Here is a 26,821-nt window from a genome sequence, read left to right as displayed (position 1 = left end):
TACACATCACATATTAAACTCATGTTCAAGTAATACACACATGCACCCCCCATCCATCTCGACTTCAATCATCCTGCAACTCTCTCTCACCCCATCAAAGTTCATCCTCTGAAGCCAGACATGTCCGGTTGAGCTGCAGCTCAGCTTTTGCAACTAAAAAAGGATTAGTCCTCCCTCCCCCCCAAACCTCCACCCACCTTCACCTCTGTGTACTGTACGGTAGGTTAAAATAAAAACACACTGTTACCCAGGTGACTCTACAGTGTTGTCCTCAGAGGGTACACTTCTCTCTGTGTCTGACTGAGACAGAAGCTCCCTGCGTGACTCACACTGCAGTCATACGGCAAAGACAGAAGTGGGGGAAGGTCTGGGGAGGTGGGGAGTGATGGAGGGATAGAGGGAGGATAGATGGAGTCACTAGACATCAGCAAAAAAAAAAAATAGCAGCGCACTATCTTTTGCATATTAGTGCAGTTTGACTTACTTTGTTTTCTTCAATTCTTCTGTGTTTATTTTCCACTACGTAAAAATGTCAAATGCTAATTTCTGAAAAAATTCTCATCTTGTTCTGACTCATTGTTGTGACTATAACCCCAATTTATTACTTTGCCTCTATTTGGGCCAATCAACTTATGTTATTGTGAGGGTGCTGCTAACAAAGCAGTCGATGCTTAGGCCTTGTTTGGTCTGAATATAAAACTGAATAAATTTGTGATTTTCTCTTGACATGGATGATTCACAGGTAACACAGTACACCCAACACACGTTGTTATTCCTCTCGGAAAAAAGATGAGGCCGGTTTCAGAGGCAGAGGAAGGACAGAGAGAGTCAGAAACCACTGGTGGTTTTATGGCAACCTGGTCGGAATTATGCTCACACATGTAAACATCATAAAATCTGAAACAATGAAAGGGAGAAGACAAGGATGAAGGCAAGGCCATTATTAAATTCAAATAACCGAGACGCTGACCGTTGTGCCTTCGTCTGCCAACACAGCAAGCAGTTGTTACGTAACGTCTCTTGTCTGAGGCAGCAAGACCTTGAAGTCAGATGCACAGAGTGAAGTTCAAAAACTGTCCCAATTAAAAACAACATGCTGAGCTGTTTTAAAAAAGGATGATACAATTCATTACGTCATAAAAGTTGGCTTAGATTCATAACTACAGCACAGCAGAAGTCACTGTTGTTTTAAATATCTGATTCAAACTTCGAGGGGAGAAAACCACAGACACACGCAATATTTGTTTCAGCAGCTTCTGGTGGACATAACGACTGATACGAGTGTGCTTTCATTGATCTGAAAGCCTCACAGTGCACCATACAATGACCTGAAATATGTCAGTCATAAACAAGAGAGTGAGAGAGAGAGAGAGAGAGAGAGAGAGAGACAGAGAGAGAGAGAGACAGTGACCGCAAGCACACATCAATGCACATCCGCCACCCCCCAGCTTTGGGATGATGTCACTGAAGGCCAACTCTCAGGCTTGGGGGTCCGAACAATCAGATGCATTAACGCTCACATCATGACCGAGCGTGGCTCCGCATGTGAGACATCCAGTCAGCGACGGGCTGACTACACTGTGACTCTATTGTGGTTTCTGTCCTCCAGTTTCAGAGAGAGTTTTCTTCTTCAACAAGCATAAATAAATCTAATGATGAAATGGCAATGTCACTTATTTGGACGCAACTTCACCAGTTAAAAGCCTGTGTGTTCAGGAGGGATAGCTATGGCAGTGCTGTGTCTGCACAGTGACTGGTCAGATCAGCATCAAACACACTGGAAGTCTGCACAGCCCCGGGACTGGGACAGGGACCACACACACATAAACACTGCAGTGCTCCATTTCAAGTCTCCACAGGCTAAAACACATGGGACAGGATTGCAATATTTTCCCTTTGGTACACTGTCTCCAACTCTCTAAACATTTCTACAAAGCAGCATCACTGAGGGTGTTGACTGTGACAGCACGAGAGGAGGCATGACCCCGGAGAATGGTTGAGGACAAGTCTAATCGAATGAAGTGTGTGGAGTGGAGTAGAGATTCAGGGCAGGACAACATTAAAATACAGAGAAAAAAAATTAATGAGAAAAGAGAGAGACGACTGAACTACTGCTGCAGATGAGCGTGAACTGAAATTTCTCCTCATTATCTAACATGTGCTGAGGGGGCTCATGACTTTCATGGGCGACTGAAACTTGCATCGTTCAAAAACTAGTCAGAGGTCACTTTTCTTCCTGAAAAAACTGCTGCGGCTGCTGCATCATAAATGAAATGGCATTAAGGCATGAAGGACGAGGATGTAGGCGGAGCCATGAGTGTGACATCATCTTAACTGAAAAGGTAGAGCTTCAACTGAAATTGACAGATACAGACTTTTGACCAAATATTAATCAGCTCATCCTTGAGTCTAAGTGGACATTTATGCAAAACTTGAAGAGATTCCCTCAAGGTGTTTTTTAAGATATTGCAACAACCTGAAAGCATAATGCCTCCGGCCACATTGCTGGTGCAGATACATCTTCACTCCTCTTTCACTGTGAACTAAATATCATGGGGTTGTGGACTAAACAAGTCATTTAAGTATGTCATCAATAGTTTTGCGAAACACTGATCGACAAACCAACAGCCATGCTTATTCAACAATATCAGCCAGTTTTTCAATCTTTGAATGCATTATTCATATTTTAATCTTCATGGAAAAGTCAGACTTTCCATCTAATCAGTCTGTATTTCTAAGTAAGAAGATGTCAAAACAAGAAATTACTGAATGTATAATGAGAAGGAAAAGAAAAAAGTAGAGCTCATTAAACAGAAAACATGGTCCATAGCTGTTTCTTGTTACCATCTTACTAAATATCAAAAACATGCATCACACGCCACATTTTTCTCAGTAGCTCAAAGCCCGTATGCACCCACACAGACACAAACGACATGGATCTGACTGTGAAATGTGCAAGTGGCAATAAATACCTTTAATGTGAGATTTAAATCGATTTATTTCTGCCAGTGCATTATTGAGTGGCCAGTGGTTTATTGAATGATTTATTGCAAATGTAGTGTCAAACTACAGAATCCAAACACAGATTACTCCAGTTACTCAAATACAGTCAGTTATGTAACAGATATGGACCAGCACCCTGAACACTACATGACTGCTGCTCTAGTTAGACCAGTGAGCACTGAACTGTTGGTTATGTGAGTGAAGTGAGTGAAGCTTGTTACAGTATTCAGGGTAGATAAACTTGTTATTATATTAAAGATGTAACTGTCCCCCTCATTTAATAAATACAGACTGATCTAAAGCTCAGCCATATGTGAGTCAGACTTTCTTTGATGGCTTGAAGGGCTTAAGATCTGTTGAGGAAACTGGACCCGGATATTTAAGTGACAGAGGTCTGGGACAAATATCTGTCCGTCTAAAGGAAAGTGTCGGAGTAAATCCATTTAATAGAGTTGAGGATTTACACTTAGCTTGTTTGAAACTGTCCATCAAACTGGTGATATCTGTACTGTAAATTCATGTGCTGTTAGTGTTGAGTTAGCTGAGGGAAAAAAGGAAAGGAAAAGGAAAAACGCCCACCCGAGGACTCCCAGCAGACTCTGTGCTCTGCGTCTCCTTCTTCCTCTGCTCCTGAAGCACAGTGTCTTTCAGATACTCATTTACCTGAAAGAGAGAGGACAAACAGGGTTTTATTTCACTGAGATGGCCTGGCAGCAGCACCAATTGGCATAAGTTCAATAGATGGAACAGACAATGATGAATACTTCATCTGCAGCTCAGATTGCTCTCTGAGAAAAGCCTCACATTCAAAATCAGATTTGTTTTGTTACTTTAAATGAGGCCCCCATAGTCTATTGTGTTAAGGTTAATATTGAAAGTTCCACAGTGGAAGCATTATATTTAAGTTATCGCTGCACTGTGACCACACAATTATTTTTCAGGCTGAAGTCAAGTCGAGAAGAAAGTCTAATCTCACTGAATCCTGTTCAGAGTTCATATGGATCAAGTTAAAGCAGGTTCAGCTGCTGAATTTTGGACCTTTGGATCTCAAAAGGACACCAACAGAGAGCCATATGTCTGACCAGTAGGACTCCACGACCACACCTGTTAAATATTGTAATTGTGTGCGTGAGTGTGTGTGAAGCGCAGACTTGGCAGCAGCCCACTGTTCCTAGAAGAATGTACATAGACTGTAGCACTGTATGGAGGAGCCAGAGCCATCTGCACATGCAGCCCATGTAGCCAATCACCCAAAGACTGATTTCCACAGTGCACGAAGGAATTTTCCACATTTCCTATTTATAATATGCACTGTAGTACTACGATTTACGGAATGTTTTTAAACAGTGTGCATTTGTTTCCTTGTAGCTCCTACAGATTATTGGACTAAGCCCAAATACTAATTATTAGATTGTGAATAAACCAGCGTTTTTTGTACATTACTGTGATTTACCATATAGACAATGTTCATCATGTGGGATTGAACGATTTCAAGTTGTTTTAAAAAATACATATTTGTATTTTTTATTTACACTGTACTGTATTCTTGTAGTTGCATTTGAGTCATGCACGGACTCTTTTTGAATGTTCACGTTGCTTTTCAATGTTGGGTTTGTATAGTTTTAATCATCATCTGTTTTAAGTAGTATTCTTTCATTGTGCATTTTATTGATGTGTTTTTGTGTTTGTTGTGAAGCTCTGTGATGCTAGTTTTGCAAAGGGGTACACAAATAAACATTTGATTTTGACAAAAGCTTTGTCTTTGCACGGGTTCGGTGGAATCAGTTGACAGGCTGATCTGAATGCAGCAGGGGTTTAAGAAGTTATAATATAATGACCACGTTTGATATATTTTCTAGCCATGAAAACATTTCAACTTTGGAATCTATTAATCTATTATTTCATTAGTCTGTGTTACTGTGGACCTTTAATTTAGATTTTTTTAAGGGGCCTAACAATAATATTTACTGGTTTAATGAAACTAGTTGCTTGCTCATGAACATGTATAACATGATATAGATAGAAAATACTGCAGTGTTTAAATAATATTGTCAGTACCATCTTTAAAACCTGTCAGTTGAAACATGAATGTGTGATTAAAGCCCAAAGATTTCGTGTGACTTAAATATATTCACGTTTCTTATGTCCTGAATTTCTCACACACACACAGTATTCAGTTAAAAAGTTATAAAGGAGGTGAAAGCAGAAAAAAAAGACAATCCCAATTTAATTTCACCCCAGAGGATATTTTCTCATGTGCTGTGAGTTCACCTGTAGACGTCATATGGTTCAACCCCAGGGCATGATGACAAAGTGGTGAACATGAAACAGATTTGGTGGTATTTAGGTCAGTAATTCTGGCTGCAATAACCCCACTGTGTACTGTGAAATCTCAGGGCTCAACGTCTATCAACTCTGGTGAACCACCCCTGGGCCGGGGTATCTGTGGCGACCTGTGTGCAGTATGAGCACCAGGCTGCTGCATGGACAGATACTGAAAAAGGTGACTTACTTATGGCTCTGTGGAACAAAAACAAAACAATATACACAGATGCTCGCATTACTCACCTTGTTGATCCAGGTTGTCACTGCATCCTCTGTGTCATAAGGTGTTTCCTCTGGGTTGCAGGCTGAATACTGGCGAATGCAGGCCATCACCTTCTCCGCATTGATCGTCTCCACTGTGTACGCCATCATCAGAGTGTCGATCATCGCCAGGTGAGCGCTCTGCGGGAGGAGACATTACAAAAAAATTAAAAAGATTAAGAGGGTGAAAATGACAAACAAAAATGACAAACACAGTGTTGTTTCCTGCAGATGATACTGTATATTTGAGGGATTTGATTCAATGCTATCAGTAATTGCCACTTAACTGCACATTAAATGCAACAACAGAAGCCTACAGTCTCTCTGTATCACAATCTACAAAGGTCAAACACTGTAGGGCTGCAACTAATGATCGTTTTTGTTATCCAACACTCTGCCCATCAATTCTATATTTTAGTGTACTCTAAAATGTCTAACACTGATTAACATCATCACAATTTCCCCGACCCCAACGTGATGTCGCTTGTCTTTTCCAAACCCCAGAGAATCTTCATTTACAGAAATACAGCGAATCGTTACATTTAATAGGCCAGAATAAAACAATGTTTGACATTTTTGTTTGGAAAAGTAATGAATAGTTTTTGATTACTTTTCTTTTGATGGACTAACCAATCAATTGGACTTCTAGACAGAGGAGAAAATAAGAGTAATTCATTTCCTAGACACTGCATCCAAAGAGACATGAAACAATGAGACAATGAATTAAGTCTGGTAGAAAATCTACTTCAATAGAATCAAAATAAGCCAAAGACTTGTCTTGTCAAAATGGGTGAAATTGTCTTCTTAATGCACACATGGGGCTGAAGCCATTGCAAGGGCAGTGAATTATATGACTGGACAACATTAAGCTGCAGCAGATCTGAAACTCTGTCTTCAGTTGAAAGCTCCCGTGTGCCTGTTGCCCAGGAAACAAGTACATTCATCCCTGGTTACAAGACCCACAGTGCTCACAGCGACTTGCTAGCATTCTGGAAGCCTGATTACAACATCTTCCTGATGAGAGAGCCCAATTAATGGAACTGGCACCCCCTGTAAGCCCCTGTATTCATCATTATGACTGACTTGAGGGTTTTATTCTGAAAACTATTAATTCATTTTTGGAAACACAATCATGAACATGACCAATAATATGTAAATGTGAACATTTTCAATCGACCAATATGTCCTACTTCTCATTCGTGGTTAATTTAGTTCAGTGCTAACAATCAGGGAGTAGAAGTATGTCAGTTAATCTCAGACTCCAAAGTATTTTAATTGCTGCATGTCATATGCATAATCCTGCACAAAAGGAACTGTTTAGAAATCCTTCTCTTTTATGACATTTAAATGAATCAAGGAGGGTAGCAAAGGAAGGTGCGCTTACAAATTCTCTGCTACAATATGAAAACATTTTCACACAATCAGTTTCACTATTTAGCATACAAAGCTAATATAGCAGTGAGTGTAGGAGGATTTATTCCATACCACTTTTAGAAATGATGGATAAAGGAAACTTTTCATACCTTTCTCAGTCTTTAACCACATTGTGTCTTGTCATTACCATGCGTTCCCTTCAAACTTTACTAGTCATGTCATTGGTCTAGTTTTCAATAAAAAGCAAGGACTATGTCTCATTACCTATGCTGTAGGCAAATTCAGCAACTTTAATAATTTGTGATACAATTAAAAGAGTTTCATCTCTCCACACTGACGAGTAGGGTTTTTACATGAAGCCATGCTTTATTTTTGTATCCATTCAAACTATCCATAACAACAAAATTCAAAGGACACCAACTTCCTCTTACAGTAGCTTTTGTAGCAAGCCAATCTTAAAACAGTAAAGCAAAAACAAAACTACTCAATGATTTATGTATGTTACAGTTATGAGACAAGTCAGACGAGTAAAATTATCTGAATGGAGTCACAGCTCACTTCCCCAGCATCACTCTATTCTAATAAATGTTATAAAAGACACATCACAGAGAAGAGTGTGTTCTACAATAATGAGGCAGAAATGTGGTCTGTGAAGCAAATAAGTCGACAAAAAACAAGGAATATACAGACAATTAAATCATGAGCATAATTTACATTTGTGTTTGTTACAGTGAAGATTATAAAACCATTCAAGGCCATAACATGTTTACAAACAGTATTTTTTTACTTGGTATTTAGGGGTTATTTCATTATCATCAATAATAGGAGGAGAACCACACTAGGGGCTTGTCAGGTTACTGAAAACAACCTTTGTGTATGTTCAATACCAAAGGTTTACTAAGCTCTCATACTATAACAGAAAGTCCCAGGGAGGAGGCTGTGGTTTTGGGGACTGTACAAACTATGACTATGACACCTGAGACAGGTGTTAACTAGACTTGCTCAGTGCTAAGACAAGTCTTTATTATGCTGATGTAAATATAATGGATGAGCTTTTCCTTGCAGATATAAATATGTGAAGGTAGTTAATAAGTTTGCTTCCGAGAGTGTTACCCAATTAGCTCATGCTAACTAGCTATGTTACATCATGACACACTGTGTAATGAAAGTTCAAAGCAGCGCAGCATCTTTTAGAATTTGCATAAAAACATTATTCTTGTTCAAAACAGACCAATACAGAGGGACAGAGCCTTTCAAATCTCCTTAGTCAGAAAACAGTCCCATTAACTCCTATCATACTCATGCATGTTAATAATTGTAGATGGACATATTATAAGCAAATATGGGTAGTTATATAAGCCAAACGTGGACATCTTAAAATGCAATAACGTTGTCTTTGTGGCACAATATTGATAGGGGTAAGGCTTGAGCAAATCCTATGGTGTGTGTATTTTAGTTCTTGGCTCTTCACTCTTTTAGTCTGCACTGTCTTGTGTATCCACCACACGCAACCCAGCAATCAGACCACCAAATATTTACACTTGAGCAGCAGCTTTTCCATGAGCTAACCCAATTAATCAAAGTTAAAGCAAAGTCAGAGTGGCCCCTTGAAGATCCACTCTAATGCAACGCACTAGAGGCAGAGAATTTAAGCATTACAAACATCACTTGGAGGTTTCAAGTGAAGTTGGAGAGCTATGTCGTTCACTCACTTGAATTAGCTGATACTAAGTGCATCTAAAGCTCTGAACTGAACTCACAGTGTGACATTTCATTAGCTTAATGCTTAATTTCCACTATCTCTGATCCGGTAACCCTGCAGAAAACCAGTCCCATTTAATAATATACTGCCAAGATGTTTCCTATTGGCCTTCATTTAGCCTGTCCAAACACTGTAAAACATTATCTCAAAGACACACAAGCATCCAAATGCACACACACACACATCCTGCTATCAGTTTGCAGAGCACAGTTAGAAATCTGCTCTGCATCCCTGCAAAAAAAAGGTCAGCTCCAGGCGACACCAATTTTGAAAAGGCCAAGGGACCAGCGTCATTCCTCAAAGGCCCCGTTTCTCTCCTGTTTCCTCCTCCCTGCTGAGCAATTTGAGGATATTGATTTGTATCTGCTGAGGTCTGATGAGATGAAATGAGAACAAGGCGAACTAATCTCGTTTACTAAACCCTGGATTCACAGTCTCTGATCCTATTGAATGACAACAAGTTATTGTGCTGGAGGAAGAAACTAGTGAAGGGCCACAGGTGCATTCTAGGGCTGTGTTGTTTTACTACCATTCAAAAAAAAAAGAGTGATATATTTGATAAAGAAAGCAGAGGAGAGGGAGCAAAGACAGCAAGGAGTGATGCAGATGAAAGGAGTCAGGTAAGTATAAAACTAATTATGTTTACATTTGATAAGAAGAAAACCTGGAAAAAGCACAATTTAGAGCACAATTAATGAAGTAAGCACGTATCACTAGTGGTTCAGACTCTTGGATACCACAAGTTTTAGTATCTTTATCTGCCTGAAATTAGGGGGCAAGAAGTTTGCGCCTTGTTGTTTTGGAGGCTGGCTAACACATATTTTCCTCTTACAAACTAACATAAATTTTCCTGTTTGCAGCATCACAGTGATGAATAAGTTAAAAGGCATCCACTGATCATACTGAGGGTTTCATGAGTTTGACTCTTGAGATGAGAAAGGAGAAGTGCTTGAGCTGCACTCAAGTCGTTGACTTTTATTCAAAGGGATGATTGGCTGTAGAAACAGTTTCCTGAAGGCTGACATTACTGCATGTCCATTTTTATTCCCCAAAAACCTGACATTAAATATCATTTCAACCTCTGACTTTGTGGCAAGATGGAACGTCTGGAGGGTAAAAATGGCTTGGGACACTAGAACTCATCATTAATGTGATTTATAATAGAAGTGGTGCTATGTAAATCAAGCATATGACATCAACACTAATAAACTGATAACAAAGTTATCAGTTTACCAGCTGAAACTATAATAGACCTTCTATGCATCATAATAGATGTAACTGTCTCATTATACTCGAGTAAATGTAAAAAAAAATGCCTCTTTAAAGGTCCTCTGCACTGCCCTAAAAGCATATATAAATAGCAGATAGTGTGTTGTTCTGCGTAAGAGCTGCTGCACTGTATAACACAGACAAGAATGGACAGTCAGTGAAGGATCAGCTGACCATGTGTAAATGTCAGATGAAAGCTGGAAGGAAGAAGAAAGGCCTCAGTAACTTGACAGATGCAGCATGGTAATTAGATGGAGAAACTGAGTGGAAGAGAGGAGGGGGAAACATGGCAAGCAGGGTTAATTCTTCACTGGAAGAAAGGTTTAGTTTTTCTCATTAGAGCAGACCTGCCTGTCGTTGGCTCGGCCCTTTTCATCATGACATCATGTTTTCTAACCTTTAGGTTTTGCTGGGCACATATGCTTTCCTTCAGCATCACTTTACTCCATATTCAGTTGCACATATCCATACCCTGGAGCTGCCCAGTGCAACCTCTGTCTTCCACTGCTGGCCGCTGAGCGGCTCCAGTGGAGCGATCAGGGAACAGATACCTTTCTTGGGGGTATCTGGACAGCTGCAAAGGGAAAGTATTGCTAAGTCACTCATTTTGATTTTCATTTTCAGGATTCAAAATGGAGACATGGTGATTATCAGACTTTTATTCTAACCTCTTGTTTCCTGATACCTTCAAGCATTTAACATATGCTATGAAAACTATACTAAGTTTAGCTTTTTTAATCACCCTTTGATAAATTAATTGCACACAAACATCCAGTCATTGATGCGTCTGTATACACAAAGACAAACACACACACACAAGCATTTTTTGCTTTCTCATCTAAGCTGATTACATCCATAAATCTTGTTTTGATTTCTCTTGAGGTAAGGAGATGCTGCTTCACGGTCAATATCCTGTTTTTATTGTACCGCTGCATTGCTGGCTCTCTGTATTTCCACTCTGGGAGATAGGCAAACACTGTTCATCTTTAATACGGCTTCTTGGTGAAAGAGGAGGGATGAAAATCCACCGTGGAAGCCTGATTTAACATCGCACAAGAGGCAAGTGAAAAAACAAATCACAGCGACCTACAAAAGATAGTGTGTGATGTATTTCACCTCGGTGTTGTGTGTCTGTTGTAAATCAACTAAACCCTCTATTGTCAGGGCTCTGAGCTGCTTGCTGTGGCCTGAACCAGGTAGCAGGCAAAGCACAATACATCACTACCTCACCATACAGGATGTCTGACAAAATGCTCCTGTGTAATCATTAGAATCAACACACTGGCTTTATTCCATTTCAAAATGATCTGAACTGAGGTAATGGCTACAGTACAGTAATGTCTTTACCACAATGTATGGCAGAAAGCTTTAAGGGGCTTCACAGGGTCATGGCTAATGATCAGTCCGGGTTGTTTTTATTGGAGAGCAAGGCTGCATTGATTTTTTAATGACAATCTTCAAAGTTACTAAAGAAAGTGCCATCAGAAAAAAATGAGAGTAGAAAAGGACCTGAACAAACCCAAATTACCAAACTTCTGCACTTTAGTCCCCTGGACCTCCTCAGGAGTCAGGAAACACACACACGCAGTGATTCAACATTAACTCAGGGCTGATGTAATACTGAAGTTCAGTCTGCTTTTAGTATTACAGCTCTCCTGTCCAGTCCCAGAGGCTCCACGCTGGGCTAAAAATTGACTCTGTCTTACTTCAGGTAACTTCACGCCAACTCAACTGGACATGGAAAAGCTCTCAGCTGTGCCTTTCTCTCTGGTCTCTTCTGAAGGTCACCACAGAGTTAAAGGAAAAGGCAGTACCTGTGATTTTTCGTATGAATATAGAGTTTATTATCTACTGGGAATATTTAACTCCCCATCCCTATACTAAAGGGATGAAAACATACAACAAAGAATAGTAACTGTTTCCAGAAATCACAGTTAATTAATCACCACTCACACAGGTAAAGCTTAAATTCTCACCTGAGCCATTTCTCCATTTTGAATATTAACACATTCTGCCATAAATATCAAGTAGAGATCATCTTTTGATGGGATCACAGCCACCATGGCACCTGTCAATATGTTCACATTCTCAGTGCTCATGGGTCAGACCAAACCCATCTTGGATCTTGGCCTTCAATTTGATCTACACACCTATACACTTTTTTTGACTTTCTTGCGCGTTTAGGACATTGCTGTCAAAAATCTATCCACAGTCAGACAGACAGTAAGACAAGATGAAAACAATACCAGCTGTACAAGAGTAGACAAGAATTTGGGTCAAAGTGCTTCGCAACTTAACACAATGTAGGACAGAGCCATAAAGTGGAGTGCCAATGGCCCCTTTCTTACTTCCTACCTCCCTGGTACTGGCCCCTTGGTTGGACCTCACCCATTTTCAAACTTGACCTTAATGTTGATATCAACTACACACCTGTAAAGTTTCACAACTATGTCTGGCATGGTTGTGATGTTATCACACTGGAAAAACTTATATATATATATAACATATACAAACAAATACAAAGACTCACAAACCAAGAATATTACCAGTCGATGCTATTGTGGCTGGTAAAAAAGTCTTTGGAAATATAAAACGCTCCCTATTCTGTCTTTTTTCTCCGCAGTCTTTCGTTTCCAAATGGAGATATGTTATAACTCCTTTAACAGCTTGCCCAAATTGTGAGCGAAAATAAAGAAATGCTCTCAATCACAATTGCACACATGCCCATGCACACTTTTGGATGCACAAAATACCAACTGTGAGGTCTGGCATCAGTTGTGGGAATGGAGCTTTTAAGCAGCATACCTTCCCCCTCCATATGCTTCCAAACCCAACCTAGCAATTATATGGAAACCTCAAAGCTAACCATAGAACACTATCTAAGGGCAGCATCGTGGCTACCAGCCAGTGTTGACCTCGCCTGGAGATACGCCTGAATCCTTCCATCATGTCCGAAAAAGTCCTCTGAGTTGAAACTGTTTCATGTGTGGACAGTGATTAAAGAGTGTTTGGTCAAATTTAAATGGAAATACCACTCATGTCACATAATGTGATGGGTTTTTACTGAACTCCTGTAAGAATGCAGCTCAGATTTTTAAGAACAATTTATACATTGTTCCTCATTGTTTCTAAAAAAGTTATGCATTCTCATACACTGTCTTCATCCAAGAAACTTGCTCTTATAGTCTCTATTTCACACTATATGAGATCTCCTTGCAAGCATCCTGAAACTGGGTCTTGAACAAAGCAGAGCACAGTGCTGCAGATTATCTGCAGAGCGTTGCCAGATTTCACTAGTCACCAGTTCGGGATCGCAGCTATCTGTTTGGCTGCGCACTGACTGTGCTAAACATCTGGTGACATGTAGAGAAAGAGAGAGGATTGTAATCTATATTGTTAGTTTTAGTGTGTTTGTATAGACATTTTTTTTGCAAAAACCTAATGCAGTGAATGTATTGTTCTCTGATGGAAGTATTAATTTAATTTATGAACATATTAATGCCATATAAAAGTGTTTACTTTATTCTTCATGTCATTACTAAAGCCATGATTAAAACAAATGCATCCAATAATTTAATGAATAACAATGCGTAATTAATTTCCACTAATATGTGACTCCTGTGTGAAGCTCTGCATGACTTAATCTGTAGCAGCATAAATTCAATACAGATTAAATGCTGTCACAGCCTCACCAGTCGTTACATTTGTAATGTCAGTAATAATGAAACACCAGGTGAATATATTATGATATGAAGCGTAAGAAGTGATTTGTCAGAAAATCCCTTGCTCTGAATTCTTCATAGAAAATGAAACAGATTTTTTTTTTATTAGTATAATAGGCTTACAGAGCCATTACACCAGATCAGAAGATATAAAAATTACATGGTTTGAAATCTGCAATTTCACCAGTGAAAAACTATTTTTTTATGAAAAAACTGCTTCATAAACTTCTCACCCTGCAAAAAAATAGTAATGATGACTAATTATATGCAAACAAGTGAGGAAATCTCTGTGTATAACCTATTTCCAACACTGAATTGAGAGCTTAAAGGTGTTCTGTGTTTTGCACGGAAAAATATACAGTAGTTACAGCAGGATTTATTTTCCCACCATGCAGTTATTTGAAATGATCCATTGATGGGTGGGTTACTTCTTCAGGCTGCACCACCAGGCACTCACCTGTGATCTCCCCAATGAGACCGAACACACCGATCCATACAGGAAAATGTCTTTGAACCATTTTTAGTCGGGCCCCTCACCCGGGGTCAATTTGCCTTGGGTAACTCTAAGAGGAGCTTTTTTCTCTGAAAACAATGCTCCTAGAATCACCATGCACCATACTGCGTCTTAAAACTATTTCTTCGCACTACTAATTTTTCAGTGAAAAAGAAGAAACACATACAGTTACTGTACCACTGGCTACTGATCTGTCTTGTATCAGCTGCTGGGAATATTTAGCTTAAGCATGTTTCCCTCTCTGAATTGCTCAAAGGCCTCTAAACGAATGTGCTCCTGTGTTCAGGGTTGAGGGCAGAGAAACGTCCTTACAGTGCCTTAACCCTCATCAATTGTTAAAATACATAAAATAATACCTTTCATGTTAATTGAGAGCACAAACCAAACAAACTAAAACATAGTCTAACTACAGTCCAGAGAGATGTTCAGTACATCGCATAATGTGCTTGCTTGCCCACCCATCCATACTGTGCTGCCTGGCTGGGAGTCGCCGCTGGCATTAAGCACAACATACTGGCTGCGACTTCGCCGAAGAGGACAGAAAGTACTTGGATGGGCTTCCCTTCCACCCTGCTGCTTCAGCTCCTCTTTGTTCATCGGATCAAGGACTGAATAAGGACATCGCGAGCTAGTTTGATCTTGAGAAGTATTTCATTTTTCTGCCTGGTGCCCAGTGAAGCTTTCTGTACTTCACCTTCTGTCTGTGTGTGTGTGCATCTCTGTGTGTAATGCTGTCTGCCTGCATCCAGCATCTCAGTATTCTCGGCCTCGGTGTTCTCACAGTGCATAGCTGCACACACAAGCACACGCTGTATGCTTACGACATATGCGAGCACTAGCACCCCCACTCTTGCACCCACCTACACACACACACACACACACACACACACACCCTGCCTACTGGAGTGTAACCATGGAAACGGAGCGCCTGCCCAATAGGGGTTGGGATGGAGGCAGCAGAAGAGAGGAGGAAGTGTATTCACCTCTATTCATGTCTGCTCTACATGAGATGATGAATCAATCTAACACACCGTAAAACTGAATCGACATTCAGTTTTTTATTAATATAGAATGTTAAATATGAATATGATCTTATAATATAATCTAATATATATAAATATATGTTTATATGTAGTTTCATATCCAGAAGACAATAATAGAAATGTCTGATGAATGTAAACTGATGTGTTCATTCATCACTTGCAATCAATGCAACTTTTTAACCATCTTTAAACATTATATCTTCATTAAGATCCATCAGGGATCAAAATATTGTCCATTTAAACAAATGTAACTTGTTTTTTTGTCATATTGTATATCATATATTTGATTTTATTCCTGCATTGTTGCAGCATGTTTCAATGGAACAATTATATAAATATCTATTTTCCTTGTTGTATTTCAAGAAAATAAAACAAACATGATTTAAATTTACATCTAGTAGCTTTAACTATATAAGGAGATATCTCATATTTACAAATCATAACATCATTAAACTGGCACATCATGATGCCACTGTATTTCATAAGCTGGAAGGCTTACATCACATGTAAAGAATCTTTAGATTGACAATATGGTGTAAATGGTTCCACTCTTAAGTTGCGTGGTTTCAACAAGAACTACAGAATAAATACCGGTATGTTCATGTACACATTACAAGTGCATTTGTCATTATGGTTGGATTTAAAAGCATTCTTAAGCTGTCTATGAACTATGAACCTGTCTGTTTAATGTCTTTTCTGACATACAGTCACAGACATGGCACCCATTTAGCGAACAGAGCAACTGAAAGACACCATATAAGGTGCCATGGCTCTTACTCTCTGTGTTGACACCACACGGCTATGATAGAGTCTGATTTATACAGTACATTGAAAACTCTTGGCAGCAACATGACCTATTTACTACAGCTTTATTAATTATTAAAGCTGTGAAAGTCAGGTTCGAGGGCCTTGAACGAATATCGATTCTCACCAGGAGGTCAAGGAAGTAAAGATTTTTTAGATTATTTTAGTAGGACATGTTTATTTTTAGGCAGCTACATCCCTAAGTTGCTATCCTGAAGATGATCTACAGTCTTTAACCAGCGAAACTGTTCAGCATCTTCAAAATCTGATGCATTTCATCAAGTGATAACTATAGTTAATAGATGGTGGCTACATTTATAACATTACTTATGTTTTTAACGTATAGAGTACTTTTATAAAAACCCACATTACGATAAAAATGTTGTGAAATCAGGAACAAAAGCATGTTTTTTTTAAAAATTCACATTACAATGAATCTGAAAGATATTAAGATGTCATATTTATGATCAGAGACTACTCTTAATTTTTTAATCGCTATTACATTTTTTAGCTGTAAAAACAATTTAATTCCGGATGATGTGACATTTGTTGGGGTCTGTACCAACCAAACACATTTTATTAACATCTAGAGAGCAAAATTTGAAGGCCAGTTCTTTTATAATATATATAATATTCATGGTTCATTTCAATGGACACCATTTCATTAAGACCAATACCATACCATACCTACTTAAATCCAAAACAACAATCCTGCATTCTTTGAAGCAGAGGAAGGAAAAGAGCAGTGCTTGTCCCATTCTCATTATCACTGCTCAGGTGCCCTTGAGTAAGGCAATTAACCATCACCGCTCAAGTGGGACTGCTCTGTATGCAGCGATGGTACAAGTGTGGAGCAGAAGTGTTGTTACAAAAGTGTCCGTGTTAACTGACACTACCCAGAATAAATAAAGTTAAACACTGAATGCCAAACACTGTCTATACATTAACTACAGTCCAGTCCACTCTGCAGTGTGCAGTGAATATCTACACACACTTAAACCATTCACAAACACACACAAGTTCAGGCACACAGATGCTATTTTCATTCATCATCTCATTGCTTTTATCGTCATTCTCAGTTTCCATAGCAACACGTTCAGAAATTACATCTGGATGTCGATTCATCAAGAAAAGATATGGGTCTTTAATTCAATAATGTTTATCTGCTGGTCAGAGTGTCTGACTTTCATATTACACTTTCTCCCCGACCACAGCTGCACAGACACAATCTGAAAAAAGTGATGTGCAGTTCATGTCCGCGGGAGATTTTACTGTTCACATTTATTTAATTGTTCCTTTGTGTGTTTTGGAAATGAATTCTCCAAGAGTTTCAACTGACTCAATCACTGGGAACAAAGCTGATCACACAGCACCGACACTTCGAAAAGAAACTTGGCAATTAGAGCCTTTTGATAATGAGTTTTGGCTATTATCATGCCAGCAGCGGTGCTTCACGTGGGCTGTAATGCTAGAATAATATTTTCAGATCCTCAGCCCACATCCACAGCTCTCCCTCACACTCTGTGTGCATTACAGGTGGAGGAGAGTGTCAGCGATACAGAATGTGTGTAGGCGAATGAGTGGGTGGCAGCTGCAATTCAGAACCCTGCGTCTTCACATGTGGGAATCCGTCACATGGCTGAAGACAGAAGGATGAGTGGGCAGAATAGTGACAGAGAGAGAGAACGTCAGTTTGGCAACCTAGTGAAAATGTCAGTACATGTGCTTGCTCCGTTATGACGTGTGTCAGAGAAAATATCAGCAGCATCTAACTCAGCTAAAACTTCCTCAAACATTCCCTAAAGTTGCTTATTCTGAAAATTACCTGATGCAGACTGCTGAGTTTACAATAAAGCTCAGCTAAAAATGCAGAGAAGCTGCATTTAATGACATTGCTGGTGCTCTTATCCAGAGCAGCTTACAGTTAGAACTGCAGGTAGGAGCTCAGCCTCCAATAATGTTTTCCTTTAAGCACAGATTATAAAACCATTAAACAACCCTCTCTTACTCTGACAGAATAAATTATTGCTCTTTTTGCACACTCCCTCGATATTAGGGATGCATGATTTTACCAATATATATTTTCCAACTTATGTTGGCTGATTGCCAACTCAGTGACAGAAAAAAGGTCTCTCTTATAGTAGAATAAACATAATATTATGCCTACTCTTGGTGGCTCACTGTCAGATGCAAGCAACAACCCTCATCACCAGAATAAACGCTGGCAAAGTATGTTCCTGCAAAATCACAGTTGAGTTAAAACTTGACATATCTTAATGTTGCAACTTTACATTTCTCTCAGTTGAATTTTCTATGTAATTCTGGTCATCACACTGTGCTTATGCTCTGGTTAGGTTTAGGCACAAAACCACCTGGTGAGGTTTTGTATAACATCACATTTTTGCATAAATTTCCTGATTTGGTCACCACATAGATGGCTGGAAATGTCCCAAGTTCTCCAGATAAATATCACTTTTTTGTTGCCATGAACGTGGTTGGAAATTGTCCTGCAGTCTCCTTAAAAATTTCCAGTGGTATCATGCTTAAAAATGTTCAAAATAGAAAAAAACACACACCACATCTATTTCATAACAGGTACATTGGAGAGGGACAAGTAGATTAGGAGTTGAAAGCAAAATCGTGCACACTGTCTAACTACTGCTACGGAAATGTAAGAAATAAATGTATCTTTGCAGGTTACAGAATGCAGGATTCCTCTTTCAAGATTTGCGGATTGTTGAAATGCCATTGTTCCTCATCAAAAATAGTAGTTTCATAATTACTAATGCTGAAACACAGACTCGCACTGTGGCCACAGGTTTGGCAGCCTTGTAACACCAACACCATCCCCTCCACCTCCCAATATAAGAGTCAGGTAATACACATGCAATGTGATGTGATATGACACATTTTGAATAAATGTCAATATAGACAGAATTATTTTATTGATCCCAGACTGGGAAATTATTTATAGGGTACATAGCTTATTGCACAAACGTATCTGTAGTTTGCAGAGATGTTAGTTCATCCTGCCGTGTGGGTTGCAAACATGTAATGTTTCAGCATCACCCTATTGGCCTGTCATGTCACCAAACATTTTCATTTCAGGTGTAAGCTTATATTTCATTTTAAAGCCTTTATCAGTTGGCACAGATGGTGTGTGGATATTATCTTGCATTCCTACTCACACCCCTGACAGAGCTCAGCCTGGACATCTCCTGGTCACCTTGTCAACCCTTAGTTAGATGTGACAGCAGATTCTAAATAATAGATGATCCACCATGCGAGTGTTCATTCCAATGTTGTTGTGGCTTCTTTCTTGTGACAAATGTACATAATCACATTGTCACATTGGACAAAAGCATCTGCTAAATGCCCTAAATGGAAATGTATGTGTGTAGCAGATAATTTGCATGAAATGTTTCAAGTGCGTGACAAAGTCTGAATAACTAATAATGTTAAGCAGTGCTGCATCTGATTTATTTTACAAAAGCTCATTAAAATCTGATTGAACAAATCCATTTTATCAGTTTGGCTTCTACCCTTAAACCCTCAGCATTTATCAATCATACTGTAGATCTTATACTATACGACTAATCAGAAACAAGGTTTCAGCAGTGACATGTACGGTAAGGTGTATGACATTTCATAGGTAGAATAAGAAAAAGCGATAAAGGAAATAAATAAAGAGGGAAAAGATAGTAAGGCGCACAATGGAAGAAAGGTGACTGAGAAAGGGCAATGTAATGGAGAATTATTGATAACAGAGAAAAAAGAAAGGATGAATGCTAGAAGACGATGAATGGTTAATGGAGGGAAGATGTGGAGATACAGCAATGAAATGTACGTGAGAAGGGATGGAAGCAGGGAGAGGTTTACGGAAAAGTAAAAGGGTTGAAGGGTAATATAGGTGAAAAGGAAGACAGAGAAGATGATAAAGGGAGGAGTAAAAGGAGGCATGCAGGTTATGAAGATGAAAGATGGAACAATACAGGGTAGAAGGAGGAAGGAGAGTGAAATGGCAGAAGGTAGTTTCACACTCCTCTAGCAGCTCATTTTCACATTGACAACAACCTGCTCAGTCACACGCACATGCACACACTCACACACACACACACACACACACACCACTGAGTTATGAACAGTGCCAGATTAAAATCAAGTGCAAAACTCTTAGAAAATAAACTACAAAACACTCCTACAATATAACTTTAACTAAAATGTATATGCTTCTTCTAAAATATGTGCTGTCTTCATTAAACAAAATGACTGGAATGTAAACCCCCACAAAACTTAAATAACTATTTAATTTGCATAGGAGGGAAATTAATGCCAGCGAGACTCTTCAAACAGACTGCAGGCAAACTGTGTGCTAATCGTGTCTCAATTGCAATTCACTGAAGCAACAAACCCTCCTATTGAGATTTCGCCCCCAAATAATGAGGATCCCTCATTCTCACTCAACAGGATGCCGGTAAAGTAATCTCTGTAGTGAGATCCAACACGTAGAGATCGACAGATAAGCGATAAAGACAGTGAGAGATGATAGATACACACAGGGCAGTGGGTGCCTGGAGGCCTCAGTCGGTTTGTCCTGTTGATTTTTGTTTGTTCAAATCCCCAGAAAAATCTAAGAAGTGAAAAAGCACGAGCCCTTCTACCCTACCTTCTCCCTGACTGTCTGTTGCTTTGCTGGTCTGCTGCATTTGCATATTGGTTTTGTCTTTTCCAATTCAAAGTGCTTTATAAAAAATGATGTTATTATCCAAAGTTATTGGCCATTAAAAGAATGTGCAATTTCAGCTGCCACTGAAGTGATTTTTTTCACAGTATGCTGTCTAACAAATCCAAAATGGATCTGAACCTCATTTTGGCTGTCCCTGTGGTTGGCCACTTTTCAACTTTTCAAAATATAATCCCATTACTAATGGCAACAACACAGCAGGGAAACGAATTCACAGCCTATGAATTTTATTATTACTATCTAATTATTTTATAATTCATTTACCTGTGCAAAACTTAGCTGACCAGTTAAGTGACCTGTTTCCCCTACAATCTGAGCATTTTACCCTGTAAGAATGCGGCAACATGCAGGATTAATCAACTCGAAAGCTGTCAACTTCCTGATACTCCATCATGTCTTCTTTTTCCTGGTTAAGAGACGCTGAATGGAATGATGGTATGAGGAAAGAAATTATGTGCATGAAATATGCTTCGAGGAAGTTCAACATCCCTCTTAGGTTACGGCCTGGCGTCATATTCTACTGCTTGGAAACTCAAATCGAGAACTGGAAGAATTCCTCGCTGTGATGACCACCATGACATAATAATAATGACTTGATGCCCATGAGAATGGAAGTTGATGTGTATAATTATTATCGTATCTCCCGACCACAATCTCCTCACCACCTTTGATATTCCAAAATATATCTTACCATTTGCAGTGGCCTCTTTCGAAGGTCCCTCTCAGTGACCAGTCTCTCCTGGTCAGTGACGTAGAGTCCACGCTGAGCCAGCGCTTGAATGACAGCATCATGGCCCAGCAGGGGCTTGGCAGCGTCGCTCTTCAGGATGAGACTGCCAGCCCTGCAGTAGAGATCTGCAGACAGCAGGAGGCTGGCAACAGGAGGCTTCAGGTGCTCCTGCTCATACTGGTCTGTGTAGAAAGGGTCCTTTAAGTCTGCTGGAATGCTGTCTGTATAATGGAGGGGAGAAAGTGGGATTTTGGTTAAGACAGGTAAAGAGATAGCACCAACATACCATGTTTCTCAATTTTCTACATCAACAGATCACTGAGAATGATGAGGATTAAGTAAAAAAAACAAAAAAACAACGTAAATAGCGAAAATAAAGGCTTCAATGCAATTAGAAGAGAAAAACAGGGAAAACAGAATTAACTTTTTGACTTCATGTTCTAAATATGGAAACAGAACATATTTGTCATGATTTTATCCCATTTCTCACAAGGAATTCAGTAACAAAACTATGAAAAAGTGAAAAATCAGGGAAACCAATTCCAAATCGTTCTGAAGAGTTTTCCACTCAGATTCTGTGCCAATACTTTTCTTTGACATGTCTGCTCCTTTTTTTTATTTCCACACTTTGACATTTCTTGACATGGATATATGTGTGGATAGGCCTCAGAGTTGCTATAGCAACTGCAGGAGGAGTGGAACCCAATCAATTCATCTCGTCTGTATCGCTGTAGCCTCCCTGGGAACACCCCTCTCACTGCCTGCTTCATCAAAGTGTGTGTGTGTGTGTGTGTGTGTGTGTGCGAACGCACGTGTCACCTTAAGCAAGTCCACTGCAACACTACGAAGAAGTCAAAAACACTGTATTTCTTTATTGCTTTTATCTCATCTCATACATTCCTTGGCAGTGTTTGCTGAACTGGGAAGCATTTCTTAAAAAAGCCTCTTCTTGAACAGAGAGAGGATGGCTATTGTACAAAACATTATCAGCATGAGCACAGCCCAAGCAAGTCCCTCTTTTCTACAACTGATTAAACAACAAAACCATGATTAATTGGTTTCAAATGAGATGCTGCTGCCGCTGCTGTGTGAAATCATTAAAAGACATCTGAACACACTCCAGATGCAGAGCTCATCAGCAGGAGAATAGATGTAAATTTTGATAACCGCCTAAGTGAATGCAGAGAAACATGTGGCATGTGGCGACAGCTTCATACTCCCCGACACCGCTGCCCATCCTCCAACAGCAGTCAATGAATCACCTGCTCAGACTGACCATTATCGACAAGGTCATCTATAGATGGACTCTGTTTTTATCTAGCAGGAATGCAGACAGAAGCTATACGTACTGTGTTCATATTATTGATGTCGACAAAGAATTAATCTTTTCTCGAGCCCTCCCCCCCTTCATCCTCCACAGGGAGGTCAGAGGTCAGGCTGAGATACAGAAAGTCAGCATCTTGCTCAGGTAACCTATTGATTACATTTCATAGTGTTTAATGAAATTGTATACCCGTGTTTACATCATCCATGGGCATCAGTGTAGACAGAACATTCTTGGTAGAATCATCTGATTAGATTCAGATTTGATAAAACACTATATATCAATCTACCCAATTTGTAATGTATCCTCCACTATTTAATTTGTAATATTCAAGCTTTATTTATGGAGGGGAGTCTATGAAACCGTGCTTCAAAATTCAAGTATTGAACTGTTGATAACAGAGCAGAACCACAGCTGTTTAAATAGGGGCATCTGTTCAGTATTTTTCAAGGCAATATGGGGAGAATTACTCCAACATTTCCCCCGTATTCAAACAGCTTCTGGTCATGATCAATCTTCTCTGAGCTCTGCTTATGAACCATAGCTGGATAGTACATCGAACGCTGGTATTAGCTTGTACTGTCTGATAATATTTGATTGAATTTTCTAACAGCAGATGATCTGCTGCATAGGCAGCATCTTGCCTCTACTACATTGCATATTCTTGATGCCCTTCTGCATTGGTGTAATGAGGCAGATGCATGTGAAGTATTCAGAGCAGCGTAGGCAGGGATCTGGAGATGAGCCCGCTCTCTCTCCTTCTCTCTCTGGAGGGCTGTATTTTTGGAATCAGCCCACTTCTAGCAGTCCTGATTGAAAATACACAGAGGATCTGCGAGGAATCTCATGTTTGCCGGGCTATTACAACCCAGAGCAAGGAACAATGTGCTCTGCGCTGTGGCTACAGCACCAGAATACCATTATGACGGCACTTTTCAGGCAAATGGAGCTGTATTGGTTATTTTAGAGCTGATGTGTTAAATCCAATTTGGATAGTAAGCTAATAATATTGCAGTAACTACAATGAAAGGGGTAAAATGGATGCTCGGTTGATTTTAGGTCCTGCATTAGAGCTGCACATTTATTTACATCATCCATTTATCTTCTGATTAGTTTCTTGATTAACCGTCAATTTTTTGCAATAAAAAAAACACCAGAAGATTGTGACAACTGATCGATTACTTCTCAAAGCACAACATGACTTCATCAAATGTTTTTTCCTCAACCCAAAGATGTGGAGTTCACTGTTCTGAAAAAATAAGGAAACCAGAATATATTCACATTCCAGAAGTCAGAATCAGAGAACCTTTACTTTTATTTTTTAACCTATAATTACCTGCTTCTCATGGCCAATACTGATGAAGGAGCCCATAATCACCAAGATGTAGGGAGTAAAGATGAATGATAGGTATCACATAACTCTTATAAGATTTGTGTGTTACTGAGCTATGTTTGTCAGGCTTTTTTTCTGTATTTGTTTCTTTCAAAGGTCTAAATGAAAATCCACGTCATATAGACAACAACCACAAACAGTATACTGGAAACATGAATATCCTGATCAAAAGTGAACGTAATCATGTTTTTCCCCATACACATTGTTCACCCACAGGGGTCAAGCATCCCAAATATAATCTCAGGTGAAGTGATTGTGTTTCTAAGGTAACTCAGCAAACAATCAAACTCTGATAACGAAAGACAAATAAGACAAGCACAGATCCACACTCTTGTACACTGACTGGACTGTATATCTGAGGCCCTCACACAGTAATCAGCCTCAGCTAGAGACTCCTGATGTAGCATTGTCTTAAAACTCAGCTTTAGATCAATAGTGTTTTCACTTCAGTAAAAATGAACGCAGCATGGCCTAATCCATCTTTACATTCATTTTAGTGGAGTAAATACTGCACTAAAAATAGAAGTAAGTGTTTTTTTGTTATGTTAGCTAACTTTGATTAAGGTAAATGACCAACATTTAGTTACTGTATGGCAGTTCACATGCATCAGGATCCAAAATATATGACACATGGGAAATAAAATCAGAAAAGAGACATAATCCACTGACTCTTATCAGGAAACTCAGTCAGTTTGTGCCAAAAGATTCAGTTTGACTAATTTATCTTTAATCAATATTGTGATTAAAACACTTTTCAGTCATTGTTGGGAAATGTAGGAAGCATATCTTTCGACCAGGGGTCGTGAATTAAAGCTTCAATTATAGGTCCAGGGCCATGCAAGGTAGGAACAAGATGCCAATCACAGGAGTTAATGCACATTAATCGTCTATTAGCAGACAGATCTTATTCTGCTTCTCTGAAACCACCTTATCAGCCCTCAGTCTCGTTAGACATGACATAACATCAATGTTATAAGCAGTGGGGAAGAGTTCTGAGAGACTATCCTGTAAAAGAATTCTAAATACTCCCAGTCTTTACTCATCTTTTGTGCATTTTCAATGCCACAGGAATGTGATAAGCCCTGCAATTTGCCACATTTCCACTCTGAAGGCTCATTCTCATTTAAGTTAGAGGGTGATGTATCACCACTTCACCAGACAAGACTTTAAAGTCCCTGCTGCTTGCAATGTGAGGATGTGAGTGTGTCAGTAACCTACCGCCATCACAGAAAGTCACGATGATATCAGGTTGGCTGTGGCAGATATTTTGGTGGAAGAACATGAGTTACTGTTACTGTAAATCCATGTTGTTGTAATTCTGTTTGATGGACAACAGAGGGTGATGAAAGTTATTCATTACAAAACACCTCTAACTCCAGCAGGTGAAGCTAATTCTGAGCTATAAATGCCTAATTTGTAATCATTCAGACTGTAACAAATGAGTTTTCAGTGGTTTCTCAGCAGCAGTACTGAAAAAACAACAACTACATGTGGTGATGATTACAGGATATTTATTCTCAGTTAAACAACCACAGTACAAATTGGTCCTTTTAAATCAGTCAATTTTGAACAGTATGATGATCTTGCACAAGGTGAGCCTCCGAGCCATTGTGTTAAAACCCTCCCATGTGTCTATGTATTATCCATACAGGCTGGACAATCAGAGGGAATTGCCATTTTGTTTTCACTGCACTGCTTGAAAATGTGGGTGGTGATTCAGAGGCACAGAACCAGATCACATCCACACATTCCCTTCATTAACATCCCGTCTCGTTCTACGATGAAAGCACGTCTCGATTTAGTTTGGAAATCCATTTAACATATGATTGTGTTCACAGAGTTAGTTCACCATTTTTCACACAACTGAAAATGATGTTTTGGCAGATTGAACTATTTTTTTTCTTTGCAAAACAGGCTTAACATCGAGAATATCATGTCATTTAAAAGAACCAAGGAAGTGACGTCAACCGAGGTGAGATGGATATAATTAAAAACCTACAAACATTCGCATTTACCCCCACCTTACTCCTAACACGTACACCCATTTAAATGTGCTACATACCTTGCTGCTGCTCTTTTCTAAATTTGGATGCTGTACCCTGAAGGTGACATCAATTGGGACACCTTCATACCTTGTTTTCACACAGAATCCTCTCTTTCCATTCAGCCAGACAGTGTATTTACTGACCACTGGGAGCCAACACAGGAAATTGGTTTTGATCTGCCCTCTTGGGATGAAACGTATTATCTGTCCAATAGGCAATTAATTTAAGATGGTCTGCAATCAGGACACAGTGGTATTGTGAACCAAATACCCCGATGGAAAATCGCTGTGATAGTAATACCTGCCACAAGCAATGAATAATGAACCATAATGGGTATATTAAGTCTATTTTTTCTCTGAAGAATGGGCAGACTGGTATTTGTTACGAGGGTGTTTTTGGTGTCAACGCCTTTTCAAATGTACCACATGCGTTATACAATAATAGCGTCAGATTCTGTGGTCATAAATCTTAGAAACACACATTACAATATTCATGCATGGTGCAGGTA

General features: G+C 39.3%; 1 protein-coding gene across 5 annotated transcripts in view; it reads right to left on the bottom strand.

The window, feature by feature from the left end:
• Window positions 1-26,821, bottom strand: part of camsap2a (calmodulin regulated spectrin-associated protein family, member 2a) — a 49,312-nt gene that overhangs the window by 22,294 nt on the left and 197 nt on the right. For 4 of the 5 annotated variants that reach the window (XM_037115451.1, XM_037115446.1, XM_037115448.1 and 1 more), the window contains exons 2-4: window positions 21,513-21,772; window positions 5,572-5,730; window positions 3,583-3,666 (exon numbers count right to left, since the gene is read on the bottom strand). In XM_037115451.1, coding sequence (XP_036971346.1) covers window positions 3,583-3,666; window positions 5,572-5,730; window positions 21,513-21,772 — 503 coding nt within the window. Of the gene's footprint in view, window positions 1-3,582; window positions 3,667-5,571; window positions 5,731-21,512; window positions 21,773-26,330; window positions 26,368-26,821 lie in introns of all 5 variants that reach the window. The other variant, XM_037115447.1, reaches the window with a different exon arrangement.

The sequence above is a fragment of the Acanthopagrus latus genome, chromosome 11, assembly GCF_904848185.1.
Source record: "Acanthopagrus latus isolate v.2019 chromosome 11, fAcaLat1.1, whole genome shotgun sequence".
Lineage (NCBI taxonomy): Eukaryota > Metazoa > Chordata > Actinopteri > Spariformes > Sparidae > Acanthopagrus > Acanthopagrus latus.
The sequence above is the reverse complement of the archived record's forward strand: the minus strand, read 5'-3'. Positions and strand labels throughout refer to the sequence as shown.